Source organism: Typopeltis vanoorti, chromosome 2 (genome assembly GCF_054136105.1).
Source record: "Typopeltis vanoorti isolate ZY-2024b chromosome 2, IOZ_Tvanoo_1.0, whole genome shotgun sequence".
NCBI lineage: Eukaryota > Metazoa > Arthropoda > Arachnida > Uropygi > Thelyphonidae > Typopeltis > Typopeltis vanoorti.
In genome coordinates, this window is record NC_143550.1 from 48,926,618 (window position 1) to 48,951,428 (window position 24,811).

The 24,811-nt window shown below is 36.4% G+C and overlaps 1 protein-coding gene across 1 annotated transcript in view; it reads left to right on the plus strand.

Annotated features, from left to right (window-relative positions):
• Positions 1-2,626: 2,626 nt before the first annotated feature.
• LOC150108993 (uncharacterized) overlaps positions 2,627-24,811 on the plus strand; it is a 28,185-nt gene continuing 6,000 nt past the window's right edge. The window contains exons 1-3 of the mRNA XM_090404806.1: positions 2,627-2,740; positions 15,160-15,278; positions 20,547-20,711. Coding sequence (XP_090260932.1) covers positions 2,683-2,740; positions 15,160-15,278; positions 20,547-20,711 — 342 coding nt within the window. The 5' untranslated portion in view covers positions 2,627-2,682. The remainder of the gene's footprint in view (positions 2,741-15,159; positions 15,279-20,546; positions 20,712-24,811) is intronic.

Consider the following 24,811-nt stretch of genomic DNA (forward strand, 5'->3'; position numbering starts at 1 on the left):
CGAGGTGTTTTTGATCTGCTGTGAGCAAGCGCTGTACCCATCTTGCGCAAAGCTTTTTCATTTGCTTTGCGCAATATATCCTACACGTTCTTTTGAAATGCGGCAATTTCACACACTTTGACTAGCCAGTCATTCAATAACATATCGTGCACTTGATCAATGATTTCTGGTGTTGTTATACTTTTTGGAAGCCCTTCACGTGGATCATCTTCAAGACTGGTACTGCCACGTTTAAACTCGCCAACCAATTTCTTAATTGTCGAAAACGAAGGAGAAGAGTGCCCATAAACTTTGATGAACTTCGAATGAATTTCTTTTGGCATTAAACCTTCTTTTACAAAGAATTTTATAACCGCACGATACTCAGTTTTATCCATTTCAAGGGATACAGACAACACTTTTGCTTTAGACAGCTGTATAAAACAGGCTACTTGATAGAATGACTTGCAATTTCACATGGATGCTTATGACAGGTGTACCAACTTAGAAAAAATAAATCTTTCCGATAGTGTTGCAATCTCTGGTAAAGGCCAAGAACGTTTCAGATCCCCCTCATATATATAATTTGTGGAGACTGACAGTTCAATCTCCACCAGTAGACAATCAGAGATAGCTGGCCCAAGACTATCACTAATTATAAGCGACAAACGATGAAGAGATGGGCAAACAAGCGCTGCCATATCTTTGTACTTAACTCTTATTATTATTATTATTCGTGACACCTCCAAGGAGTCCGAAGACTCATCGCGGGAGGACACCCACTGTTCAGCTCTCCATCTCCACCGCTACCGAACCTCTACTATCAATCAACTACATCAGCGTCATCTACCGCCACCACCACAAGTATTTTTTGTCTGTAAATTGTGTATGTTTTGAAGGGCCGATTTGTCTGTATTCGGGATGAAAAACCCGAGTTTCCGGGAGAAAAAACCCGAGTTTCCTAGAGAAAAACCCTGCCCCCTCCGTATGAGATCGGCTACCTCACCTTCAATTGAAAAAATCCATATATAAAGATTCCTCCCGTCACGGCGGGAATCGAACTCAAGCCTTTTCCAATCGAAGGACGCAATGTACCGCAATGTAACTCTAACAGAATATGTTCTCGTCTGAAATAGTTTGGGTTCTGTGGTCGATTTTCTTGAGTTTAAGGGGGGGAAATCAGTTTCTGAACGTTAAAAAAAATGTTGATTGTAGGGAAGTAACAAAAGTAAATCAAACAGCTGAGTCACTTAGCAATCATTTTGCAAAAATTTAACATCTCGGTTGTGATATTGCGATGCCGAATGTGTCACTGACTGATGAGAATCTAGAGATAGAAGAAATTCAGGTGCTTAGTATATTACAGAACATAAATGCAAACACTGCCATAAGGTCAGGTGGCATGTCGCCCATGTGTTACGAGAATGTGCAAGAGAATTAGCACCTCATCTGACCAAGCTGTTTAATTTAAGCCTCAGTTCTGGTAAAGTTCCAACAGAGTGGAAAAATGGAGAAAATTATTCCCCTGCATAAGGGAATCTCTGCAAATTATTAGTCAATCAGTATATCAGGAGTGGTAGTTAAGGTTTTGGAGAAATTGATAAAAATGAGAATTCAGGACCGAATGGACAGAAATATGATACCTTGTAAGGGACAACATGGTTTTGTGAAGAGGTCTTGCCTTAGTAACTTATTTTCTATAATAAAGTTAAAGTTGGATAAAGGAAATCCTTAATCGGTGATACTGCTGCACGTTGCAAAGTCATTTGACAGGATTCCATATAGATTCTAAATGGAATCCACATCTTGTGCAACACACCATGGAATACATCCTGTGTAAGTCGAACCTCTTATCCATTCTATTACATGCGCTCTCAGGTAATTATCTCTTAACGACCGTATAAACTCCATTTCCTTCTTTCATTGTGATCATTCTTTCTCCTAATCTATGTCCCCATAGTTAAAATCCCCCATAATAATTACTCGACCTTCATTCATCATGCAAATTTGCCAGTGCATACCATCTACATTCTCCTTTATACCCCCTGGATTATAGCAGCAAATAATTACATATTTCATCCTGTTGACCTCTATCTCACATCAAATAGCTTTAAAAGAAGTGCCCTCTACATACCTGTCATTTTGAGGCAATTCTACTATTTTAGCTTCAACTCTTCATCTATCATTAATTCCGCTAAATAATAATAATAATAATAATAATTATTATTATTATTATTATTATTATGTGACACCTCCAGGAAGTCCAAAGACTCATCGAGAGAGAGTATGCCAACAGCATCGAACGATTGATCCCTTCCAACTACTAACCGTGCTCAAATTTGCTTAACCTTTTGCGTGAGCCATTAGTAGCAGAGGCTCTGCCAATCGACCACCCTTTTTATAAAATAAATATTCTGAGTTCACTTGTATTTAATTGTCCTGCTTTTTCAATTTATTGATTTAAACTTTATAATTAATTTATTATCTCTTAGCAGTTTATTTTGATAAAAACAAAAGAAATACACAAAAGTTCATATTAGTCCGTTTATATTATTTACGCTACTTGAAATCGTGGTGGCGTGATGCATCGAGTAGCTCCAAGTTACGTGCTATTTTTCTGTTAAATGATTTTTTGTAAATTAGATCGAATCACTGTAGGGCCATGCAATTTTAAAGTTTTTGACAAATTTTAATTGATTTTCTATGGAAAACAGTATGCAACCAAACGATAATAGCCAGTCTGTAGAACAACGAAGTACTGGTAAGTAGATTATTATATTTATATGCTTAAAATATGTCAAAGTATTTATCGACTGAATGCGCGTTGCAACATAAGAACCAGTAATATTAAACTGATGAAATAATGTCCGATTATCAGAAAAATTTTGAAGATTTTTCCAAAAATAGTAAAATCAAATCATATAAATGAAATACGTAAATCGTAGATATTTACGTATTTCATTTCACTAAGGAAAGTTACTGTTACAGATACGAATGTGCGTCTGTGCTCACACAGTCAATTAGCATTTGTGTCTGTTAAATGTAAAATTGAGGTTTGTAGCAATTGTCTGCTGTTATATAATAAAATAATATTTTAGATTTTATAAAATATTTTAATATTTTCATAATTGATATTTTTTAATCTTTAGCCTGGTCTAAACCTCAGAACTAATCGCGAACATAATAATTGAAACCGTTCTTTCGTTAAATTAGTGATACTGATTATCTTGTAGCTTTTGCATCTGAAATGGTTGATTCCAAACTTTTAAAAAAATATACTTATTTGAGAACTTCAGTATTATTTAGGTTAAATTAATAATGTTATTAATGGAAATAAATTTTACTTATATTAATTCGAAACTTGATTGCTATCGCTTGGCCGTTGAAAAGCATGTTGACCAGCAAGAATACGTAAGTTAATGTTCCTCTGTATAAGGCTTTAATGCGAGCACATATTGCCTGAGTTTCGTGATAAGGAGGAAGTAGTTGAAATGATTCCGAGGACGTTGCCCGAGATGGTGATGTCTGTGGAATGCTTCCTAAGCAGATAGATTGAACAGTGATTATCTTACATTGAAGAGTTGTAGAAATTTGGTTGTTAGATTAGATTGAAAAGAAGTATAGTAGAAACATGTGATTTACTAAAGAGATTTTTGAATGGATGCAGTAAAAATTTTTCAATATTATGGCAGTAAAGGAACAATACAGAGATCACTCCTAGAAGCTTTGTAAATGAATTTAGTTAGAATGCGAAACCTAGATTTTAAGCGTGATGAATGAGTTAAATGAGTTGTTGGAAAAGCTGTGAGTGCATTCGATTAATGAGTTTAAGAAGGCATCGTGTGAATATGGTCAGTGTGAAAGTGTGAATTCTTAGATATGCTTAAATGCTCAAATAATATATATATATATATATATATTTTAACCACATAGACTTTATTATTTATACCTTTCTGGTTACGTTATGTATGTCTGTGCATATCTGCTTACAAGGACATAAAGCATGTCAAATGCATCTATATTATAATCTTGTGTATATGAACAATGAAACTTAGGCTAAATACCATTATATTCTATATTACGTATTTACAACAAATATTTTACAACACATATTATAATATTAATAATGACGATTATACAGATTTTACATATATATATATATATATATATATATATGCACCTGACAGATCCCAAGAGGTAAATTTCGTTTGTAGATCTTAAATACTAATATAGAGCGCTCTGGCCCTCAGTGTATTCTCCTATACACATGGTTCAGTGAATGTTGTTTCTTCTTTCTGTTAAGTGATTGATATTATATCATTGGGATCCTACAGACCCTACCATCTTAGAAGTAGAACTTAACTTTTTTTTCTTTTTTTTTTTTTTTGAAAAGGTCAGTTTTATTTCCGTTTTTCTAAGTCCACAAATGTCGGCAAACAGTAGAAGAGCTGTTATGACAGAATTTTTAGATGAGGATAACTGTGAATCTGATGCAAACACGGACTTCTGCATGCAGAGTGACCATAATACCAGTACTGAGGAAGCAGACAGTCAAATGAAGGTGAACAAAGCACTGGAAACCTTTTTTTGGATAAAACAAATGTTTCAAATGGTAAGACAGCACAAAGAAAAAGAACAACACGTGTTGCTAATATTATCATCCACCTTCTTGGGGTAAGAGGGAGCAGTCTTACCTTGCTTGCAGATGACCCACCAATTTCTTATTGAGCATTATTCATACCGGATGAAATCCTCCAGTGCATCATTTTACCCCATACAGGAACTTTCCATAGATCCCCAGCAAATCATCCAGAAGCCAAGAGGTGAAACAGTTTCAATTTCAAGCCAAGACCATAGAGGAAATACTGGTACAAAATATCGATGTGATTTTTTCCCCAGATCCAGAGACGGAAAGACAAAGATGATCATATCTACTTACAAGATATGATCATCTTCGTCACAGTTGTGGAAGGAATGTATGTTTAGATCACACCTTATATGTATGTAAAGAATGTGCATAAATATAAATAGTAATTTTTAACGCTCAGGGACATATTTTTTAAAAAAGATTAAATGACTGAAAGCCGAGAGATAAAACTAAAAAATATTATTTAATTAAGTAGATTGTACGACTAGTTTCTTCTTCATATAAAACTTCGTAGGATGCTTAACAAGAGAGAACAACCAACAAAAAAAAACTATACATTAAAGCATTAGCGTATTAACATTGAAAGTTGTTCTGTGTATCTTCTCTGCACACACAAATTTTGCTTTAAAGCGTTTATTTATTTATTTATTTTAATCCATTTAAATTCTGTGGTTGTAATAGAATGGATTTTTCCTTTGTATTGATCTCAGTTGAGGTGTAATGTCTCAGCTTGCATCCTCAAAGCTTTCATTAAGCTTATGTGAGGATGATACCGGTAGTTACAACGAATGCCATGTCACGTTGCCAAACTGAAAAGCCTGAATTAATATATTACTTTTCATTAAGTCTGTAGGGTGCGTATTTCTTGTTTATAGTGTCTTTAAAGTCCTTTTTACGCTACTGCAATTTGTAAGGTTTTTCTCTCTTCAAAAAGTAGTTTATTTAGCATATTTGGAATGCAGAAGCTCTGAACGGCCATTTCATAGTGATTATTATGTTTATATATGATATAATGGAACTATGTCTTTTAACCTGTAGAGTTTGCTAGTAATTGTACGGAGTATGTTTTGTAGATGACTTATGTGGTTATTCCAGTTCATATCTGCAGCAAGGTAAATTCCATGAGGTATGGTATATGATATAATTAGTTGCCTAAGATCTTGTATTTCTGGCTATCTTGCAGTTGTCATCACAGTAATCCCTCCTATGGCTGGAAGGATTGTCTAAGTATTCCTGACTGTATCCGTGTGTGTTCACGGGGCCGGTTTGCCTGCTTGCTGGATGAAAAACCCCACATAAACTGGGGAAAAAACCTGCTGCCCACGCCCAAGACCGGCTAACTTGGCTATAACTAAGGAAGATCCTTAAGCTCCACACGTCGTCGACGCGAATAGAACCTAGGACACTCCTTCCTCAGGCACAGCCACTAGGCTAATCGCGCGGACATGGTGTTTTTTGAGAGGGGTTTGTTATAGTTTTTTTTTTTGTGTGTGTGTGTGTGTGTGTGTGTGTGTGTGTGTGTGTGTGTGTGTGTGTGTGTGTGTGTGTGTGTGTGTGTGTGTGTGTGTGTGTGTGTGTGTGTGTGTGAGAGAGAGAGAGAGAGAGAGAGAGAGAGAATATAATAATTTAAGTGCTGTAACTACAGCACTTAAATGTAATAAATGATTTTTTTTTTTTGCTTTATGTTGATCCCGGTTGAGATGCAATGTCGCAGCTTGCATCCTCGAAACTTTTTAGTAAGCTTATCTGAGGATGACAGGTTAATTATTGTTTATTTGTTTGATAGCTGTTTTAGAAGTCGGCTGATGATAGGTCTGATATTCACTACTGCCGTTGGATGAGAAATTCATTCACACGCACACGCAGGGAGGCGCACACACACACACACCGGCGCGCTTGTGGGATAATTTGAAATGTCATGATGCGTCACTAAACTGGAAAGCCTGAGCTTCATTAAGTTTGTAAGGTGTATAGCAGGCATGTCAAACTCTTTTACTTCCAAGGGTCAAATGAAGAATTATAGATCAAGCTACGGGCCGCAACAGAAAAAAAATCTCGAAATAAAGAGGAAACAGATTTTTTAATATTAGGATTATAGTATATGAGTACAAAATACGCCCATGTTACAAAAATACATATAACATATAAAGTTTACATATTTAAATAAAATTATACATATCATTTTTTGAAGAAACTTGACAACGTTTTTCATTAATGAAATCTTCAAAATTTGGTTATTGAATTTGTTGAGCTGTAGTAATTTTCAATATTGCTTGCACATGCTGGTCTGTTAATCTTGATCTTTCCTCAGTTTTATTATTCTTGAAAGTTGAAAATAGTTGTTCGCATAAATATGTGCTACCGAACATAGTAAAATACGCGTAATTGCACATAACACATTGGGGTAACGATCGACTGATAAATAATTATAGAACTTTGGAATTCCAACATCCATATATTTTTGTTTCAATACGGAATCACACTGAATTTCGATTAATTCCAACTGTAAATTGTCATCAACAGTTTCAACATCAATCGATAGAGGAGAAGTAAATAGGCGAAACTGATTTTCATATTTCTTAAAATCTAAAAATCTTCTTTCGAATTCATTTTTTTAATAACTTAATTTGATTGGCATATTCTGATAATTCATTCGGTGATTTTTGTAAAAATGATTGACAACATTCAAAATGGGATAAATTTTCTTTTTGAATTTGTTTTTGCCAAAGTAATAATTTCTGTTTGAAAATGTTAATATTGTCAAATAACATTGTAACTGCTTGATATGCCTTGTAGCTTAAGATTAAGTTGTCTAAGGTGACTTGTAATGTCAACTGAAAAAGCCAGGTCCTTTATCCATCGATCATTTTTTAATATTTCATTCATAATTTTTCGATTCTAAAAAATGGTAATTTCGTCCAGCAATTCGAAGAATCGCCTTATGACTGGAAAGCCATCTAATTTCTATATAATAAGGTAGATCGCTATATTCACTTCTAGAAAGTTACTAAATTGGCGATGATTAAGCCCACGTGCACGAATATAATTTACAATTTCACTGACATTTTTTGGATATGTCCAATATTTAAAACTTTGAGCATAGTGTTTGCTGATGAATAATGTAATGAAAATGTTGAAAATTATTATTACCTGGTTCATCAATTGCAAGGCAAACTAGCTTTTTTAATGGTAAATTGTATTCATTCAAAACTTCTATAAGGGCGTACAAAATATCCACTCCTGTGGTTGTATCGTGCATAGGGATAATTTCTAGAAGTTTTTCACTTACTTTTAAGTTCATATCACATCCACGAATAAAAACTGCCAACTGAGCGATATCCCGTGCATCTGTACTTTCGTCAATTGCAAGGAAATAGGTCTGAAATGTGGAATTATTGATTTTAGTTGATTCCTTAAGTTCCCGGGTATATCATCAATTCTGCTAGCAGTGGTATTTCGAAATAAGCTTATATTTTTAAATTTCTTTAATTGATCAGGACACAACAGTTCAACTGCTTTAATAATACATTCGCGGATAAATTTTCCCCTTCAGTGAATGGTTTCGACTTGCTTGCAATTAAATGTGATAACAAATAACTGGTTTTTACCGTAGCTCTATTATCTTCAATAGGTTTGGTAAATACACTTTGTTGATTTTGAAATGTCAACTTTAATTCTGACAATTTATTTTCACGAAGTTTCCCAACATATTTGTCATAGTTTTCTTTATGATTTGTATCGTAATGCCTTTTAATATTATATTCTTTGCAAACTGCAATAGAGTTTCTACATATCAGGCATATTTTTTTTCCCCCTTGAATACAAAAATATTGTAACTCCCATTTTTATTGAAAACTACGATGTCTTCAATTAATCGTCTTTTACTCATACTGGTTGAAAGTTTAGACATTATTTTTATAAATTCTTTATTAATTATAAAGAAAACACTACACTTTCTTACGACTTGAAAATTGCTAACGGCTAGTCTCTGATTGCTGTGATCAGCGGATGTAACCGCGTAAGTAGACTTGCTCGTTAAAATTCAGTAAAATTCGATATTTATGCAGTGGTGTAACAAGATTTTTTTGAAATGACAAATAGAACATTATTTCCTTTAGAAATTGCAGAGTAGTTTGGCGTATAATATAATTTGAAGTGGAAATGTTATTTTTTTTAAATATATTTAATTCGGTGTTGTCAAAAGTTAAATAACCATGTTGGTTACAAAGGTTGGCGGGCCGCGTGTTTGACATACCTGGTGTATAGGGTGCGTATTTCTTGTTCATATGTCCTTCAGGCTACTGTAGTTTGTAAGGTTCCTGTATTCAAAAGGTAGTTTATTTAGTGTCTGGGATGTAGAAGCTTCGAGTGACCTTTCGCAGTGATTGTTATATTTACATATGATATAATTAGTTGTTTGAGATCTTGTCAATACGGTATGTATTTCTGCTGTCCTATAGTTGGCATCGAAATAATATTTTAGCATAGCTGCATAGTGACGTGAGTGTCTTGCTGTTAGTATTTTGTGTTCTGACATTGCTGGTGTATATAAAGCCGGTATTGCCTCTTTGTTCCCAAAAGATAAGTTTTATTATTTTGTACTGTAATGATATTGTAGTGTGCACAGAACGCATACGTTGTTATCTTAGTATATTAGTGTTTTTAGGTGTGTGGGAACTATGTCTTTTAACCTGTAGAGTTTGCCACTTATTGTTCGGAGTTTGTTTTGTAGATGGTTTATGTGGCTATCCCAGTTCATATCTGCATCGAAGTAAATTCCAACGTATTGTTTCAGCGGGGGTTTTCCCCCCAGTTTATGAGGGATTTTTCATCCCGCAAGCAGGCAAACCGGCTCCGTGAACACACACACACAGGCCACAGTCAAAAATACATACTTAATCCCCTCATTAGGAGGACTCAACTAGTCCTAAGGGGCAGTCAAGGAACGGGGGGGGGAGAACCCCACACGAATAAATAAATAAACCTGAGTGATGGTAGTGGTTTTACTGTTCACTGTGTTTTTTTATGTTGGATGTTATATACGAGTATATATATTATTAACTGGTTGAGTCAGTGAATTTCTAAATATGATTAATTTTGTCTTGTCAGAGTTTAGGTGTATGGAATTTTTGGTGAGCCAGTCAATGAGCAGATTTATGTCATGCTGCATATTTGTTTGGGCTATGCTTGCGTTATTATGGATGGATATTATAGCTGTATCATCTGCGTATTGAAAGATCTTGCCTTTGAGAGGTAGCTGGTTAATATAGTGCATATAAATGTTAAATATATTTGGGGAGAGAACAACTTCCTGTGGCACCCCACAGGTTACTGGTAGCTCTACTGCGGTTTGACCCGATGCTTGTGATCTGTTTTCTATTTTGAAGGTAGTTTCTAAACTACCTGTGCAGAGGTCCTTCTATTCCAACATGTTTTAGCTTTTCTAATAAATTTTGATGTGTGAGTGTGTCAGATGCTTTAGTCAAATCCATAAAGACTGCCATGACAATTTCGTTTTTATCTAAGGCGGCATTAATTGCGTCCGTAAAATCTTCCAAGAGAGACGTTGTTCCCTTATTTTTTTCTGAAAACCGTATTGTGCTTTGGGGATAATATGAAAGTTCTCTGTATATGTTGCTAGTTTCCTCAGTACAATCCACTCCATAATTTGATTGATAATTGGAAGTGTTGCTATGGGTTTGTGATTATTAATTAAATTTCTTTTTCCGTATTTGTATATGGGTGTGATTATGGCTGTCTTCAACATACTTGGTATTTGTCCGGTTTTAAATATTTTATTAATTTTAGTAGATAGGGCCTAGGCTAGTTGTGTGTTGTTTGATATCCTTAGGTCTTATACCATAAGACCTATTTTTATATTATTATTATGAGGAATTTATGTATTTAATATTAATATAGATTAGCAGAAAGCATGGACTACTTATTAATCACACGTAAGAATTTCCACAGTGCGCATATTTCCTGTATGTCATCTAAGTCTCTGAAATCTTGTGATCTTAAGATAAAATTGGATGAAACGCTGCCTGTTTATTATTATGGAAGGAATATACTTCAACATACATGAGAATACATTCTACTGCTTGACATTCTACCAATAATCTGAGAAAACTCACATTTATCTTCCTTTCTCACCAATTCCCTGTTCAACTTCCACGTGTCTCTTCATTATTGTCGTCATTGGAAGTGGCGGTTTATTTATTTATTTTTTCCCTGAGAAACATGCAAACAGACCAGAGAATATAAGTAGTTATCAGAAAATATGCTCGCCTCATAGCCTTGGAGAAATATAAACAGCCAACCTCTTCCATTCATTGTTACTGTCCTATACATAATTTGCTATAGATTCTGCAACCTTTCGCATATTGGAGTGATACTTTAAAAAAAAAAAAAAACGCATCTGAGAAATATACTGAGAAAACCGTATCCGGTTTTTTTAGCTAACAAACTTCGTATAATTAACGAGATCGAAGTGCCACAACAATATAATACTCCTTTAACAACTTTTTACCTGCAAACAACTGTGAATCATTTAACATTCCATTCACCATGCTGTCAATATATACACATTAAATTGCAAGGGATTCAGATACCTTCAGATCATCAGCCTGTCAAATAGCTAATCTTCTATCCGCCTCAAAGGCGCACGTACGCTTTCAAACAAGTCTTACAGCAAGTTCGTAATGTCGAATTCTATATTCTCTCTCTCTCTTCCTTTTAGGTCCATATAATCGAAAATGCATCACCGAACAAAATAGTTTTGTTGGCTTACGGTTTGTATTCGATCTGGGTGGAGTGCAATAGTATTATTCAAATGTGAACTCTTTACGATCAGTAGTAAGTGTTAGAGATGTGTGAGAATTCTAACCATGTAACAAACGTCTATTTTCTGAAGAAGCCATATCCCCATTGCTGTAAAAGACTAATTTCATGACTTAAATAATAGTTATAAATGTTGTCTTTTAATGAATTATTGTGTTTTTGTTCATCGCAGCCTAAACTGCTAATAAATAAAATTTAATTAAAAAGTTTAAAACTGATTTTGACAACTTATGTTGGCGTTATTTATTTTTAATGAAAGTACTTCTGATTAAAAGTGTGAAGATCCAGATAAAGCACGCAGAGGAAATGAAAGGTTGAAGAAACCCCATAATATTAGTTACTGTATGTAATGCATTCGTGATGATATCGTATGATCCCCAGGATTACTAAGATATGATCTAAGATTTGGTATTACTAAGATATTAAAATCCTCAACTTTGTTTTCTGTGGAGAAAGATCCATCCTTCCGGACTTTAGACAAGTCTCAGACTGTTGTTTTAATCATTCCTAATTTTCTTCTGAACAACAATTCTTCACATTCATAATGGTCTGAGGACTCAGGTCTCAGAACATAATGGTCTTGCTGACTTCCTTAATTCTTTCTCCATTAAGGTACACTTGTTTCTCAGGAGCTTCCTGTCTGTATTTCCTTTGAGAACCATAAACTTTGTCTTTCTAGGATTGAGCTGTAGCCCCCTCTGTTACAAAGGAGTACTGTATCATCAGCGAACCTCAGATTACTGATCAATGTATCACCTATTCTAATTCCTGTCTTAAGCTCATCCAACAATGCTACACGCATGATGTCATCAGCATATATACTAAACAGGCGAGGATGAAGTTGGCATCCTTGCCTAAATCCTTTTCCAACCTGAAGCTAATCGGTTAATCCAACTCGTTCTTACCATAGCTTCTTACTCACTGTTGACGTTAGCTATGAACCTGATAGTGTATTGAGGAAAACTCATTTTTATGACTTCCCAAGTTTTACATTCTAAACACAGTCAAAAGCTTTAGAGTAGTCTATGATCTGTTTAAGACAAAAGATCTAACCTCTGGTAGCCTTACCTTTCCTAATACCTACTTGTTCCTTAGGCATCTCTACCTCAACATTAGCCTCGATCCTATTTAGAATAATCTTGCTTGCATGAGAAATTAAACTAATAGTTCTACAGTTCTTGCAATCCTTCATAATCCCTTCTTATGTAGTGATATGAAAACCGACTTCTTCCAGTCTCTAGACCGTGATCCTGTCTCCAATATCATTAATCAATCTATGAAGCACTCTTATCTCTCTATTCCTTGGGGCCTTAATTAACTCTGCTGGGATTACATCTGCGTTATTGCTCTTAAGCTGTTTAACTGCTCTTTCAACCTTATGCCTAAGTGGAGGAGGTTCGAAATCGAAATTTTACTGATGAGATAGTTCCTCCAAATTTTCCTTATCCTCTTTGCTGTACAGTTCCTCACAGTATTCTTTCCATCTTTTTTTGATTTCCAGGTCTTTGGTTAGTACTGCTCCATTCCTGTCATTTATGACATTCAGTTTGGGCTTAAACTTGTGCTTTGGTACGAACTTAACAAAACACCCTTTTATAATTGCATCTCCTCATCTGGAACTCTATCTCTTGACATTTATTGGCATAAAATTGTTCTTTGTCCTGCTTGATGACTTCTCTATGTATTCTCTTATATTGTTCAGTCCTTGTGCCCTTTTGTTTCTCCAACCACCTTCTTTCGATTATATTCCATGTTGAATCCGATATCCATGGGTTGATTGGTCTTCTAATTGAGCTGAGATACTTCTTGGCTATGTCCTGGAGACTAGTGAGGAGAACTCACTAGTCCTCCTCACTAATCTCCAAAAGATCATCGAATCGAGCTGATGTTTCTTCTGTGAACCCACTAGGAATTACTCTGGCATCCAGTCTAGTGGATCATCCCTAACCTAGAAGGTTCGGAGTCTTAGTCTTACTTTGGCTCTAAGTTGCTGGGTGGTTTATAACACAGTATACTCCAGGACACATATGCACATCAGAGATATTTGTCTTCCACCGTTGGAAAGCAGGATGTAATCAATCTGGAACCTTGACCTATCAATTAATATTGATATCCAAGTATAGGTCCATCGTAGGTGTTTCTGGAAGCAGGTTTATTTAGCATCACAGCTACCCCATGATGCATTGAGTCATTTCTTGAATAAAGAACTAGTTTATCATCCTGCCTTTTGAAGTGACCTTCTTCATTCCGTCTGGTTTCTGTAATTCCCATGATGGGAATTTTATACCTCTCCATCTCTTTACAGATAATATCAAGAGTACTCATCTTTAGACACCTGTGTATTCCATGTGCCTATGTAATACTCTCTGAGATAATCCCATGTCTCCTGTATTCCTCGATTCTTGCGCGACAACCGATGCAGCATGCGATGTATTATAAGACACAAACATATTAGTATTTTGAATTGAGGTCACTGCAAGAAAAAAAAAAGTGGTAGGATTGCAGAGGCCCTTTCCATATATCTGGGAGGATTTGGTCCCAATTCATCTAGCGTTGGCCAAGTAGTTGGCACTTCAGCCTGCTAGGTGAAACAAATATTAGTAGAGAAGGCAGACTCCCACTGCATAAGACGTGAAATCAAATGGCAAAATAGGAATGAGCAAGAAGAAAAGTAAAAAAAAAAAAAAAAGGGAGGGGCCAATATACAGATAATATAACCGATGTATATCACATGAAGTAAGTTATGGTCCAGCATCGGGTTTATCACTCCCGTACTCACTAAAGTGTGCCCTTGGTTTCAAAGCAGGTATAAATCAGGCTCTTATGAAAATATTTTCATTGGATGTGTTATACCCTGATCTCCAGCAATGAAAATTATATTCTCAAGAAAGTTATCTATCCTATATATATAAAATGATAAGCCTTTTTATGTAACGTTTTTTGTCAAGTTATTTGAAACGTTTTGAAACTCAGGAGCTACCCTGAGTGTCGAGTCTTCAAAATCGAGTCATCAGAATTCACGAACCGGCCTACCAGTCCGGAACTCGGGGGGGGAGTAGGCGGCAGGGGAGGAACCCCCTTTCGAGTTTTCAAAATTCGAGTCATCAGAATTGAAGGAGAACCAACCTACTAGTCCGGAATTCGGGGGGGGCGCTTTAGGGGCCAGGGGACGGAGCCCCCCTTTTAAAGACTCGACACTCAGGGTAGCCCCTGAGTGTCGAGTCTTCGAAATTCGAGTCATCATAATTCAAGGAGAACCAGCCTACCAATCCAGAACACGGAGGGGGGTTTCCGTAGGCGCCAGATACCCCCCTAGTATTATATATAACTTTCTTAAGTTATATATATTCTCAAGAAAGTCCATGACTAGCGAAAAGGTAACAAGAAAATGAACTAGTACACATAGATGGATATATATGATATAGCTGGACCATTGTAAGATGAACTGTTTCTTTCTTGCTGTTTCTTCTTCCCCCCTAAACAGAAGGATAAATACAGTGTAAGATTTTCAGGAAAAGAGAGATCTTATTTGTGGGACTAATACATTTGGTAAGCAATTCTACCTACACACACACACACACACACACACACACACACACACACACACACACACACACACACACACACACACACACACACACACACACACTTATCGTTGTATCTCTCTCTCTCTCTGTCTCTCTCTCATGTAGGTGGAGATTTTGTACTGATGGAGCAGACAGAACATTTGATCCAAGCGCAGCTCAAAATTGAGGAAGCGACGAAAAAAATTGGAGGAATTTTTCAAACCTTAGAGAAACGTTCCAAGCAGGTTTGTATATTTTTTAAAAAAGTTTTCATTTATGAAATGATTTAGAATATGAAAAATGCTATTTTATAAATAAACACTGTTTTCATTTTGTGCATGATATAAACAGGAAAACAACAACAAAGTTTGGGTACCAAATGCTGTGCAACATTGGCAACTGGAACTTACTCAAGCAAATATATATTTGGTTATCGAGTTCGAATTACTAGTTTCTGAATGAAAACTCCACATTTTCAGAAAAATCATTAACTGAAATCGTTTAATGGTTTGTTGTGTTAGTTTTGCCTGCCTGAATGAATGACTGAGTGGATAATGTACCTACTCTTTTACCCACAGGCTGTGGGTCAGAATCCCACCACGAGCATGGATGTTTTGGAATGCCTTTAAGGGGACAAAAATGAATTTCATTGCTCAGTGTGAGACCACCACCCTGTTAGTTGGAGGTCTGAAATGGCTCTAAAAAGTTCAATGTCTCTAAGTTTTGAAATTAACTACGGTGCAACTGTAATAACTAAGGTTGCACTGTATTTGTGTGGTCCCCCCCCTCGATTCTGTACATCTAATTGCTGGTGTCTCTGGCATGTTCTGCATCTGGTATAATGAGTATACTAGGAGTATTCACTTTTTATACCTGTATTCTTAACTGCGAGAGCATACATGCAGTTTATAATTATTGAAATAAAGTGCGTGAAATGCTGATGATTATTTGGAAACTGCAAATAAACAGATTATCTTTATTAGATTATCAACAGATTATCTATAGCTCTCGCATTATGATTGCAGATCTAAGTCCTGACTTTGGCACAATTAATATGAAGTGAAAGAACTAAATCTGAAATAAGATTCAAAAGTAAAATTAGAATAAAATTATTTGAAGAATTAAATTCAACGTCTTGTGATCAGAAATACCAAGGTAGAGTGGCGTATCACAAAAAAGAAGCAAACTGAAAAGAGCGTGAACGATAAAGTTTGAGTTGCAGGTGTGAAAAGGCCTATTTCATTGAAAATGTAAGAGTACTGAGGGAGAATGTCATTAAAAGGCTGTGTGTGTGTGTGTGTGTGTGTGTGTGTGTGTGTGTGTGTGTGTGTGTGTGTGTGTGTGTGTGTGTGTGTGTGTGTTTCAATTTCTGATAACACAAATGGAAAAGGGAATATGTGAAAATTCAATTTCAAACGGCGTAATGGTCGTTAGAAATTGAATTTTTCACTTAAATTATGGTGGAGCTGATAGTCTAAATACATTGTAGCTAGGCTTACTGTTTATTTAAATTCCCTGCTACGAATTCAATATGCAATATGTTTATAATAAGAATTATTATGTGATTTAAAATTATTAATCGTTTACATATTTTCTCGCATTTGACGTTTTTTTATTTTTTAAAATTATCAGAATTGCAAGATCTACTGCACAGCAAATGAGTAATACTACATTACGCAATTAAAAATTGTAATTATTTTTAGGAGACTTTCCTTATGATAGTCAACCTCATTATTGGAAGGTAAGGTACTGACACATAACATAGAAATTTAAACAATCACATACGCCGTGATGAGAGGAATCTTTCTATGGTCTTTTTCAGTTGAAGGTGAGTTAGCCGATCTCACACGGAGGTAGTGGGGTCTTTTCTCTTGGAAACTCGGGTTTTTCATCCCGCATACACACAAATCGGCTTTGAAAACACACGCAATTTACAGACAAAAAAATACTAGTGGTGGCTGTGGGGAGTAGATGGCGTTGGTGTAGATAATAATAGTGGCGGTTCGGTATGGTTGGCGGATTAAGTGGTGGAGACAGAGTTGTAGAAGTAGGTGCTCTCCCTGATTATCTTTGGACTCCTTGGAGGTGTCACGTAATAATAATAATAATATTGTTTGTCGTTCAGAAAGAATTTCCAAATTCTTCGACTTCTCACAGAACCGTTTTTTTTTTTTTTTTTCTGTCAGTAATTTATTGCAATAATACAGCTGAAGTCTGTCTTCCTTTTTTATGTTTGCTTTAGCAAAGAAATTTTAGATTTCAACACAAACGTGAGTAGTAAAAAGGCATAAAAACAGTAATATTCTGACAGGAACAAGCTGTTCCGATCAGTCACATGTGTGATGAGGCAAGGAATGAATAAGCAAATTTAAGTTTCTCCTCAATATATATATATGGGGGTGGGGGGCACTGGATGTTACCAAACTCTGATGAGTGTTCCTTGAGCCATGCCTGGGTGGTTGTAGCCCGGTGGGGCGGCGCGCTGTCCTGCTGAAACAGACCATCGGCGGTAGGATGCTCGAAGGCCATGAAAGTGTGTAAATGATCAGCCAGCACATTCTGGTAGCTCGCAGCGTTCAAGGACCTCTCCAGAGGGACTTAATGTGTCACATGAGCAGGCTCCCTAAACCATCACAGAGATACCACCTCCTGGAACGACGGAGCCATGGCCTCATGCTGTCGACGCCACACCTCTCCCGTCAGCTCGGTACAACGGGATTCATCAAACCACACGACTCTAGTCCATTGTGCAGAGGTCTAGTTTTGATAGTCCTGACACCAGGCGAGGTGCAATGCACGATGACGAGCTGTCAACTGTGGTATATGATTAGACGTCATCTCCCTTAGCCCATGGTTATGCAGGGAGCCGTACCGTTCGCTCGTTGACACTTCTTGGACCCTCAGACATTGAAATTGGATGTGATTTGTGCTGCCGTTGCCCTGCGGTTGGTCTGTACGAGTATGGACAGTCAACATCGACTCCTGTCATCAATGGCGTGTGGGAGCTGACACGTCAGTTGATAGTATACTCACGGTAGACTCTTGATATGGTTGCCCTCGAGAACCTAGGGTTCAGTGGCGGCTCGTGGTTTGAAATCGTTTGGTGTTCGGTTGCTGAAATCGGTTGCTGCATATTTTATCCAAACACGTATACACTGTAAGTACAGTGTATATGTGTTTGGATAAAATATCAAAATTATGGTAAAAATTAAAAAAATAAATAAACACGGAAAAATATTATTTATTATCGATAAAATTATAGTTTAGTATAATTCAAAATTACTTCAAAATAAAATCCATTCTTCTTGTTTTGTTTCGAGCGAAAAGGTCAATAACTTTTTTCCTTGATGTTTGTGTGATTGTTGAAGAATTTATTCTCCGTTGAAATCATCGGAAGAAGTTCTGTGACAATAGTCACAGAACTTATTTCTTGAGGTTGCATTTCTGAGGTCATAATTGTTAATAACCCAATAATGTTCTAAAATAAAAACTATAACAAACATGTTTTTAATTGTAATGATCAAATATTTAAAGAGACGGAGTAAACACGATATGCACTACGAACACTCTACTACTGGCGCAAACTGCATATAAACAACAATGGAACTGCGCTGCGGACAGTGCCGCGTTACGCTAATAGCTCGCATCTCACTATGACGTGCATATGCTTGCCCGCGTAGCAATATGACACTGTGGAAAACACGATGCTGCTAGCGTCCTTCGCCCTCCTGAGTGCTACAAGATGGATTTTTATTATTTTTTATACAAAATAAGAGAATTTTATAGGATTGTTAATGATAAAATTAAATATTACAAGCAAATATAAATAAATTAATAAATATATTTATATATCGAGAAAAATTGGGGGTGCTGCAGCTCCGCAGTGCTTATGCACGAGCTTCCCCTGCTAGGGTTCTTACCACTTGGGCGATAGAATGAACAATGAATGTCTTGCGTCGATAATACGTCCACGATCAAAGTCACCAAGATCGCCACATTTACTAATGTTCATCGATTGCGATATACTGTTGGAAAGCCCGATGTACGTCTATTTACCCTCTGTGTTTGGTTTGAGTACGTTTCACTCTGCGCGGGGATGCCAGTGTCAACGCCTTATATATATATATATATAAGGCGTGTTCAACAAAAAGACCGAACTTGTTATTAAATCTTTATTGCTCATATTACAACATTTTAAGCACCATCCCCTTCAAAGCAGTTCCATTTGTTGGAATGCTTTCTGGAACACACTTTCTGTGATGGCGCACAGTTCTCTTATCGCATTTTTTCCCGATTCTCTTCTATGGTTTGGAAACGACATCCTTTCAAAGTGGTTTTAAGTTTGGGAAGCAGGAAAAAGTCTCCTGGAGTTAAGTCTGGAGAATAGGGTTGATGGGGCACAACGGATGGCTGATGTTTTGCCATATAACTGTGGATGAGGGGCGATTTTTTTGCACTCACGCGACGCATCGGAAGTTTTTCAGTCAAAATTTGATGGGAAGATCCTATGCTGATGCCAAGTTCGTCAGCAACTTCTCGGACAGTTAAACGACGATTTCCACGAATCACAGTAGGAACTCTCTCGATATGGTCGTCGTCTGTTCATGTGAAATGTCATCCAGGCGTGGGATCTTCACCGACCGACGTTCAGCCATTTTCAAAATGCTTAAATACTCAGTTCTGCATTCGGCTCATACAGTCCTCCCCGCGCGCGTTGTTCTTCATTGTCACTTTGTCACTAATCCGACGAACAGCTTGTGCACGTTATTAGTCCGATCTTTTAACCAGACTAGACGACAAAATTCGTGAGAAAAGACCCGGTTTGCCGAAAAAAAAAAAAGAAGGTGACTTCATGGCATGTGGAAATCACTCCAGACCCTCCCCCCTCACACACACATCACATATATGGGCTGCCAAAGCATCCATAAATAGAATGTACCATTACACCCAATTGTGGATGGTGCAAACTTACCCACATACAAACTAGCTAAACAGTTAGCCAAAGTACTCACTAAGTATATACTGGCAACATGTCTTCACACATTAAAAACTCTGCCCACTTTCAGGCCAGTAAAGAAAATATCGGACTACAACACTCTGACGTAATAGTCAGAAACTGTCTAACATTAGTATCATAATCATCTGTATCAAGACTAACCATAGCATTTCCTTCGGTGGGATCACTATGTGAGAATTGTTTCTAAGCTTATTGAGAGCAGCTCATTCTAAAGGCAAAAGATTATCAATAGGATGTTTCGCACTTCAGCGGATGTAACTCGACAACTAATGATCATAGTAGAACGGAGAAAATGGCAGTTTGTTGTCAAAACCTGCCGCCTAGGTGCGCTCAGCAGCCGCAGCGCGCTCTCTGTGCAGGTTGGCTCGCTGTTTAAAAAGTTCGGTCTCTTTTTGAACTTGCCTCGTATACATTGTATAATTATGTATATAATATATGATTTTGTCAAGTTATATCAATTAAGAGGTCAGTATTATGATTGATTTCTTTGCTGTAGCTTCTAGAACATCTGTATTATAGTCTGATAGCTCTCCAAATGATTATATTGCCTGCCTTCATTGCCTTGGCGTTTGGTTTTCTCTCGGGAGATGTGATGATGATGGCTGAAATTTTTCAGCTGCACCGCATTAAGGAAGATCCAGGCGAGCCACTTGAGTTGAAGGTGAGTATTCTGTTTCTTTTTTTTTTTAAATGAGAATTACAGTTTATGAATAATATCTTTTTTACTTGTTCTAAATTGCATGCAAAAATGAGAAAGAGAAAGCACGAGTTAAAGAAATTGTATTAGTAGGAATGATGATCTGAAAGACAAAAAAACTGATGTGTGAGTGCGTGCGCGTGTGGATATAGAAACGTTATATAGAGAAATATAGAAAAGAAAAAAAATCAGATTATATACTCATGAGCCAAAACATTATGACCACCTACCTTTGGCCAAGAAAACTCGTTGCACCGTCTTCACATTGATTCCATTAGCCCATGGAGGATATCCTGAGGTATTCAGAACCGATGCGAGCCTTTTGACAATGGACGTTGCTTTTGCTGGAAGAGTCCTGTAAAGCAACGTCCCAATAGGCACATTGTCACCATGTAAAGCAATACCTGGGCCGAAGCAATATCCATTCCAGGATACCACCATCACCTTCCTATTTCCAGTCAACCGTGCAGTCTAGTTGGCTGGAAACAGGCTGTTTTCGTTCATGAATGTATTAAATAAGTCGTATTTTTGTTTTCATGCAAGGGCGAGATCATGAAAGTTTACACGTGAAATATCTTCATCACTATGCTATTTTGTATAGAGACGTACGCACAAATGCAGTTGACCTTACATTAACTTGCCCTAGTGCATCATAATGCATCCACAAGCAGGTTGACTCCATGTGTGTCTATGAGGTCTATATACGTACCATGGTATATATAATAGACCTCATGTTATCTGCATTTAGTGGTTTAGAATTAGGTAAGGCTACAATTGGTGAAAGAAAGAAAAAACTAAGAGAAATAACAGATGTTAGTGTGAAAGCTAGAAAGTGAGGTTTGTGCAAATGCGAAAAAAAATGTTTTGTCAGATTTTTTAATTTGTTATGTGTATGTAGAACATATCGAATATACAAACAAATGAAAAAGAAATCTTCAACTATTTTTACATCACTTCCGAACTTGGAGACGTTTATTCCAAGAGGGTTCTATTTATTGATTGATTTCTTCTGTCTTAGAATCGGCCCTAAGTCAACCAGTCATCGAATGATATCATTAAAAATTCAGTACGAAATGGGGAAGTCATCACCATGTGATTGCCATACATCTCTTGCTTTGAATATTGCATTCAGGGAATTAAAGTCGTGACCAATAAGTTCGGACTGCCACATGTCTCCGCTTGTATTACGTTCAGCATTACAAGCACATCTCCTCCTATAACGGATTCTCTCCAGATAAATGGAATTTTTTTTTTTTTATCATATTCCAGGATCACAAAAACCGCCCAACCTTTGTTGTTTCTCTACTGTGAAGATGGATGGGTGTGACTCCGTGTTTTCTATAGTGTCGTTACCTGCTGGAAAATACATTCGAAAATGTTCATAGCACTGTAATACAGAGTTCCCACAAAAAGAATGCTGGTATTTTAAAGAAATATTTTTCCGAACTCATATTGTTTATGATTGCGTAATCTATGATAATCATGTCATATGTACACAAGCAACATAGAGACATGCTAAAGGTTTGTGGAGTATATATATATATATATATATATATATATATATACTAGGGGGGGACTCCCCCTGACGCCTACGGCGCCCAACCCCCCCCCCAAGTTCCGGACAGGTAGGCCGGTTCTCCTTGAATTCTGATGACTCGAATTTTGAAGACTCGAAAGGGGGGTCTCCCCCCCCCCACCCGAGTTCCAGACTGGTAGGCCGATTCTCCTTGAATTCAGATGACTCAAATTTTGAAGATTCGACACTCAGGGTAGCCGCTGAGTTTCAAAACGTTTTAAATAACTTGGAAAAAAAGTGACCCAAAAACGTGACACGAAAACGTTATAATATCATTTTATAATATAGAGTAGATAGAGAGAGAGAGAGAACGTTTGCGATTGCTCCAAAATGTGTGGTGTGCGCCCTTACAAACATAAGCGCTAAGGCTATTTGATTTTTGCATAGAAAACAATAACCAGTACCTTTAAAATTGTGCTCTTCCACATCATTCTGTAGCTACATGAGACTCCTGTCCGCAATTTCGATGTTCTATCCGTTGGATTTTAACGGGAGGAGTTGGGGTGGGGGATAAGGATATTTGAAATAAAGTGTACATAGTGAAAGTGACATTGCTACAAGCGTTAATAAAAAGAATGAGAGGCATTTTACTATAGTTACACTGGAGATGTTAGAATGCGCATAATATTAAGAGCGGAGAGTTTCTGGTTGGATGAATCATGGAACTCAGGAATGCACCTTGCACTTGTTCATCTCATTAAAAAAAAAAAAAAAAAAAACTCGATATTTCAAAATATTGTTTACAATATTTGTTGTGTTGCATTTTATTTTATTTTCCAACATAAATATTTGTATTTAAGATACGGGCATTAATTTGTGTAAATCATACGTATTAAACTAAATTTTAAAAAAATGGACAAAACTTCGATTTATTCGATTCATAAATTATTCATTCCTAATTTAATATGTTCGTTATAGTATTAATTTAGGAATGAATACTTTATGAAAACGAAAATAATCTTTCACCGTAGCTTTTATGAATTGGCACATTAATTGTCGTTTGATGTACTTAGAATCTAGTAAGCGATTTGTCATAACCGACCCTATGTGATTTACGAAGACTTTGATTAGATTTCCTCATTGTCTGCCACATAAGCTTTTCTGTCGACAACTTATTTTTATACGATTATCATGGGTATTTTCAGGGCCGATGGAACTGTGCATGCAAAGCATGCGGTGCATGCGGGCGCCGCCGCCGGGACACGGTTCATAAGTTAATTTTTAAGAAACAAAATTTTTATCATAAAAACAAAAAATTCTTAGAATCATCAATATTAAAATAAATAAGGCCGGATACACCGAATAAAAATTTTAAAAAAAAATTGTATATTGCCGCCTCTTTGATCAGCTGGCTGTTTACAATTTTGCAGCGAAAACAGGCTAAATGCTTGCCTGCAGAATGTTGTGTCTACTGCAGTCTATCTAAAGTGAAACGTTGAACGGTTTTTATGCGCAGAAACGAATTTTCGTACAAAACATTTGTTGCTAGTTGACCAGTCATATGGTATGCATCTCAGTAGGCTACTGACAGTAGCGCAGTGAGGACTATTATTTCTTCTCTGTGTCGTGTTGTGTAATAATTTCTTGTGGGAATAAAATAGAAATGGAATCAAAAATTAAAAAAAGTTATCCGGTGCACAAAATTATAAGCGTCATGCTGCAAAAGAAGCAGATATTAAGAAACAAACTGGGGCTCTTAATAAATATGTTAAAATATTAAAATATTCTGATGCAGATTGTAACCAACTCGATACATCAGAAATCAGAGTTGAAGAAGCGTCCACATCATCCAGTTTGCATGAAAGTACTATTACAACTATTGAACAAGATAACAAGACGCATGATTTAAGTGAAAAACAGTTAGGAGAAGATTTAGTTGTAGTTGACCACGAAACTAACACATTGTTAGACTCTGTAAATTTAGAAGATCCAGGTGAATGGGGAAATAATGATGAAAAATTACGAGTTGTTTTAATTGAAATGGGGCCTGTTCAAAATAAAAATATAATATATCCCAGAGATACATACAGTCGTAAATAATAGAAAAATGGAAAACGGGGAGCTCCTGCCAAGAAAATGGCTCATTTATTTCGAAACTTTAAATTCAGTTTTTTGCTTTTGTTGCAAACTTTTCGCACCTACTGAATCAAGTAGTCTTGTAGAACATTATAACGATTGGAGAAATGTAAATACAACCAGTTTAACTCACATGACAATTTTCTTAAAATGGAAGGAACTTGATAAAAATTAAAAAAATAAAACTACTATTGATTGCCAGATTCAAAGCATGTATGAAATGGAAAAGAAACATTGGACGAGTGTTTTAGAACGCTTGATTGAAATTATACAATTCTTTGGTAGCCAAAATTTAGCTTTTCGCGGATCATCTGATAAATTATATGAAAGGAATAACGGCAATTTTTTAAAATTAGTCGAACTGTTTGGGAAGTTTGATCCCGTTATGGAAAATCATGTTGAAAGGGCCCTA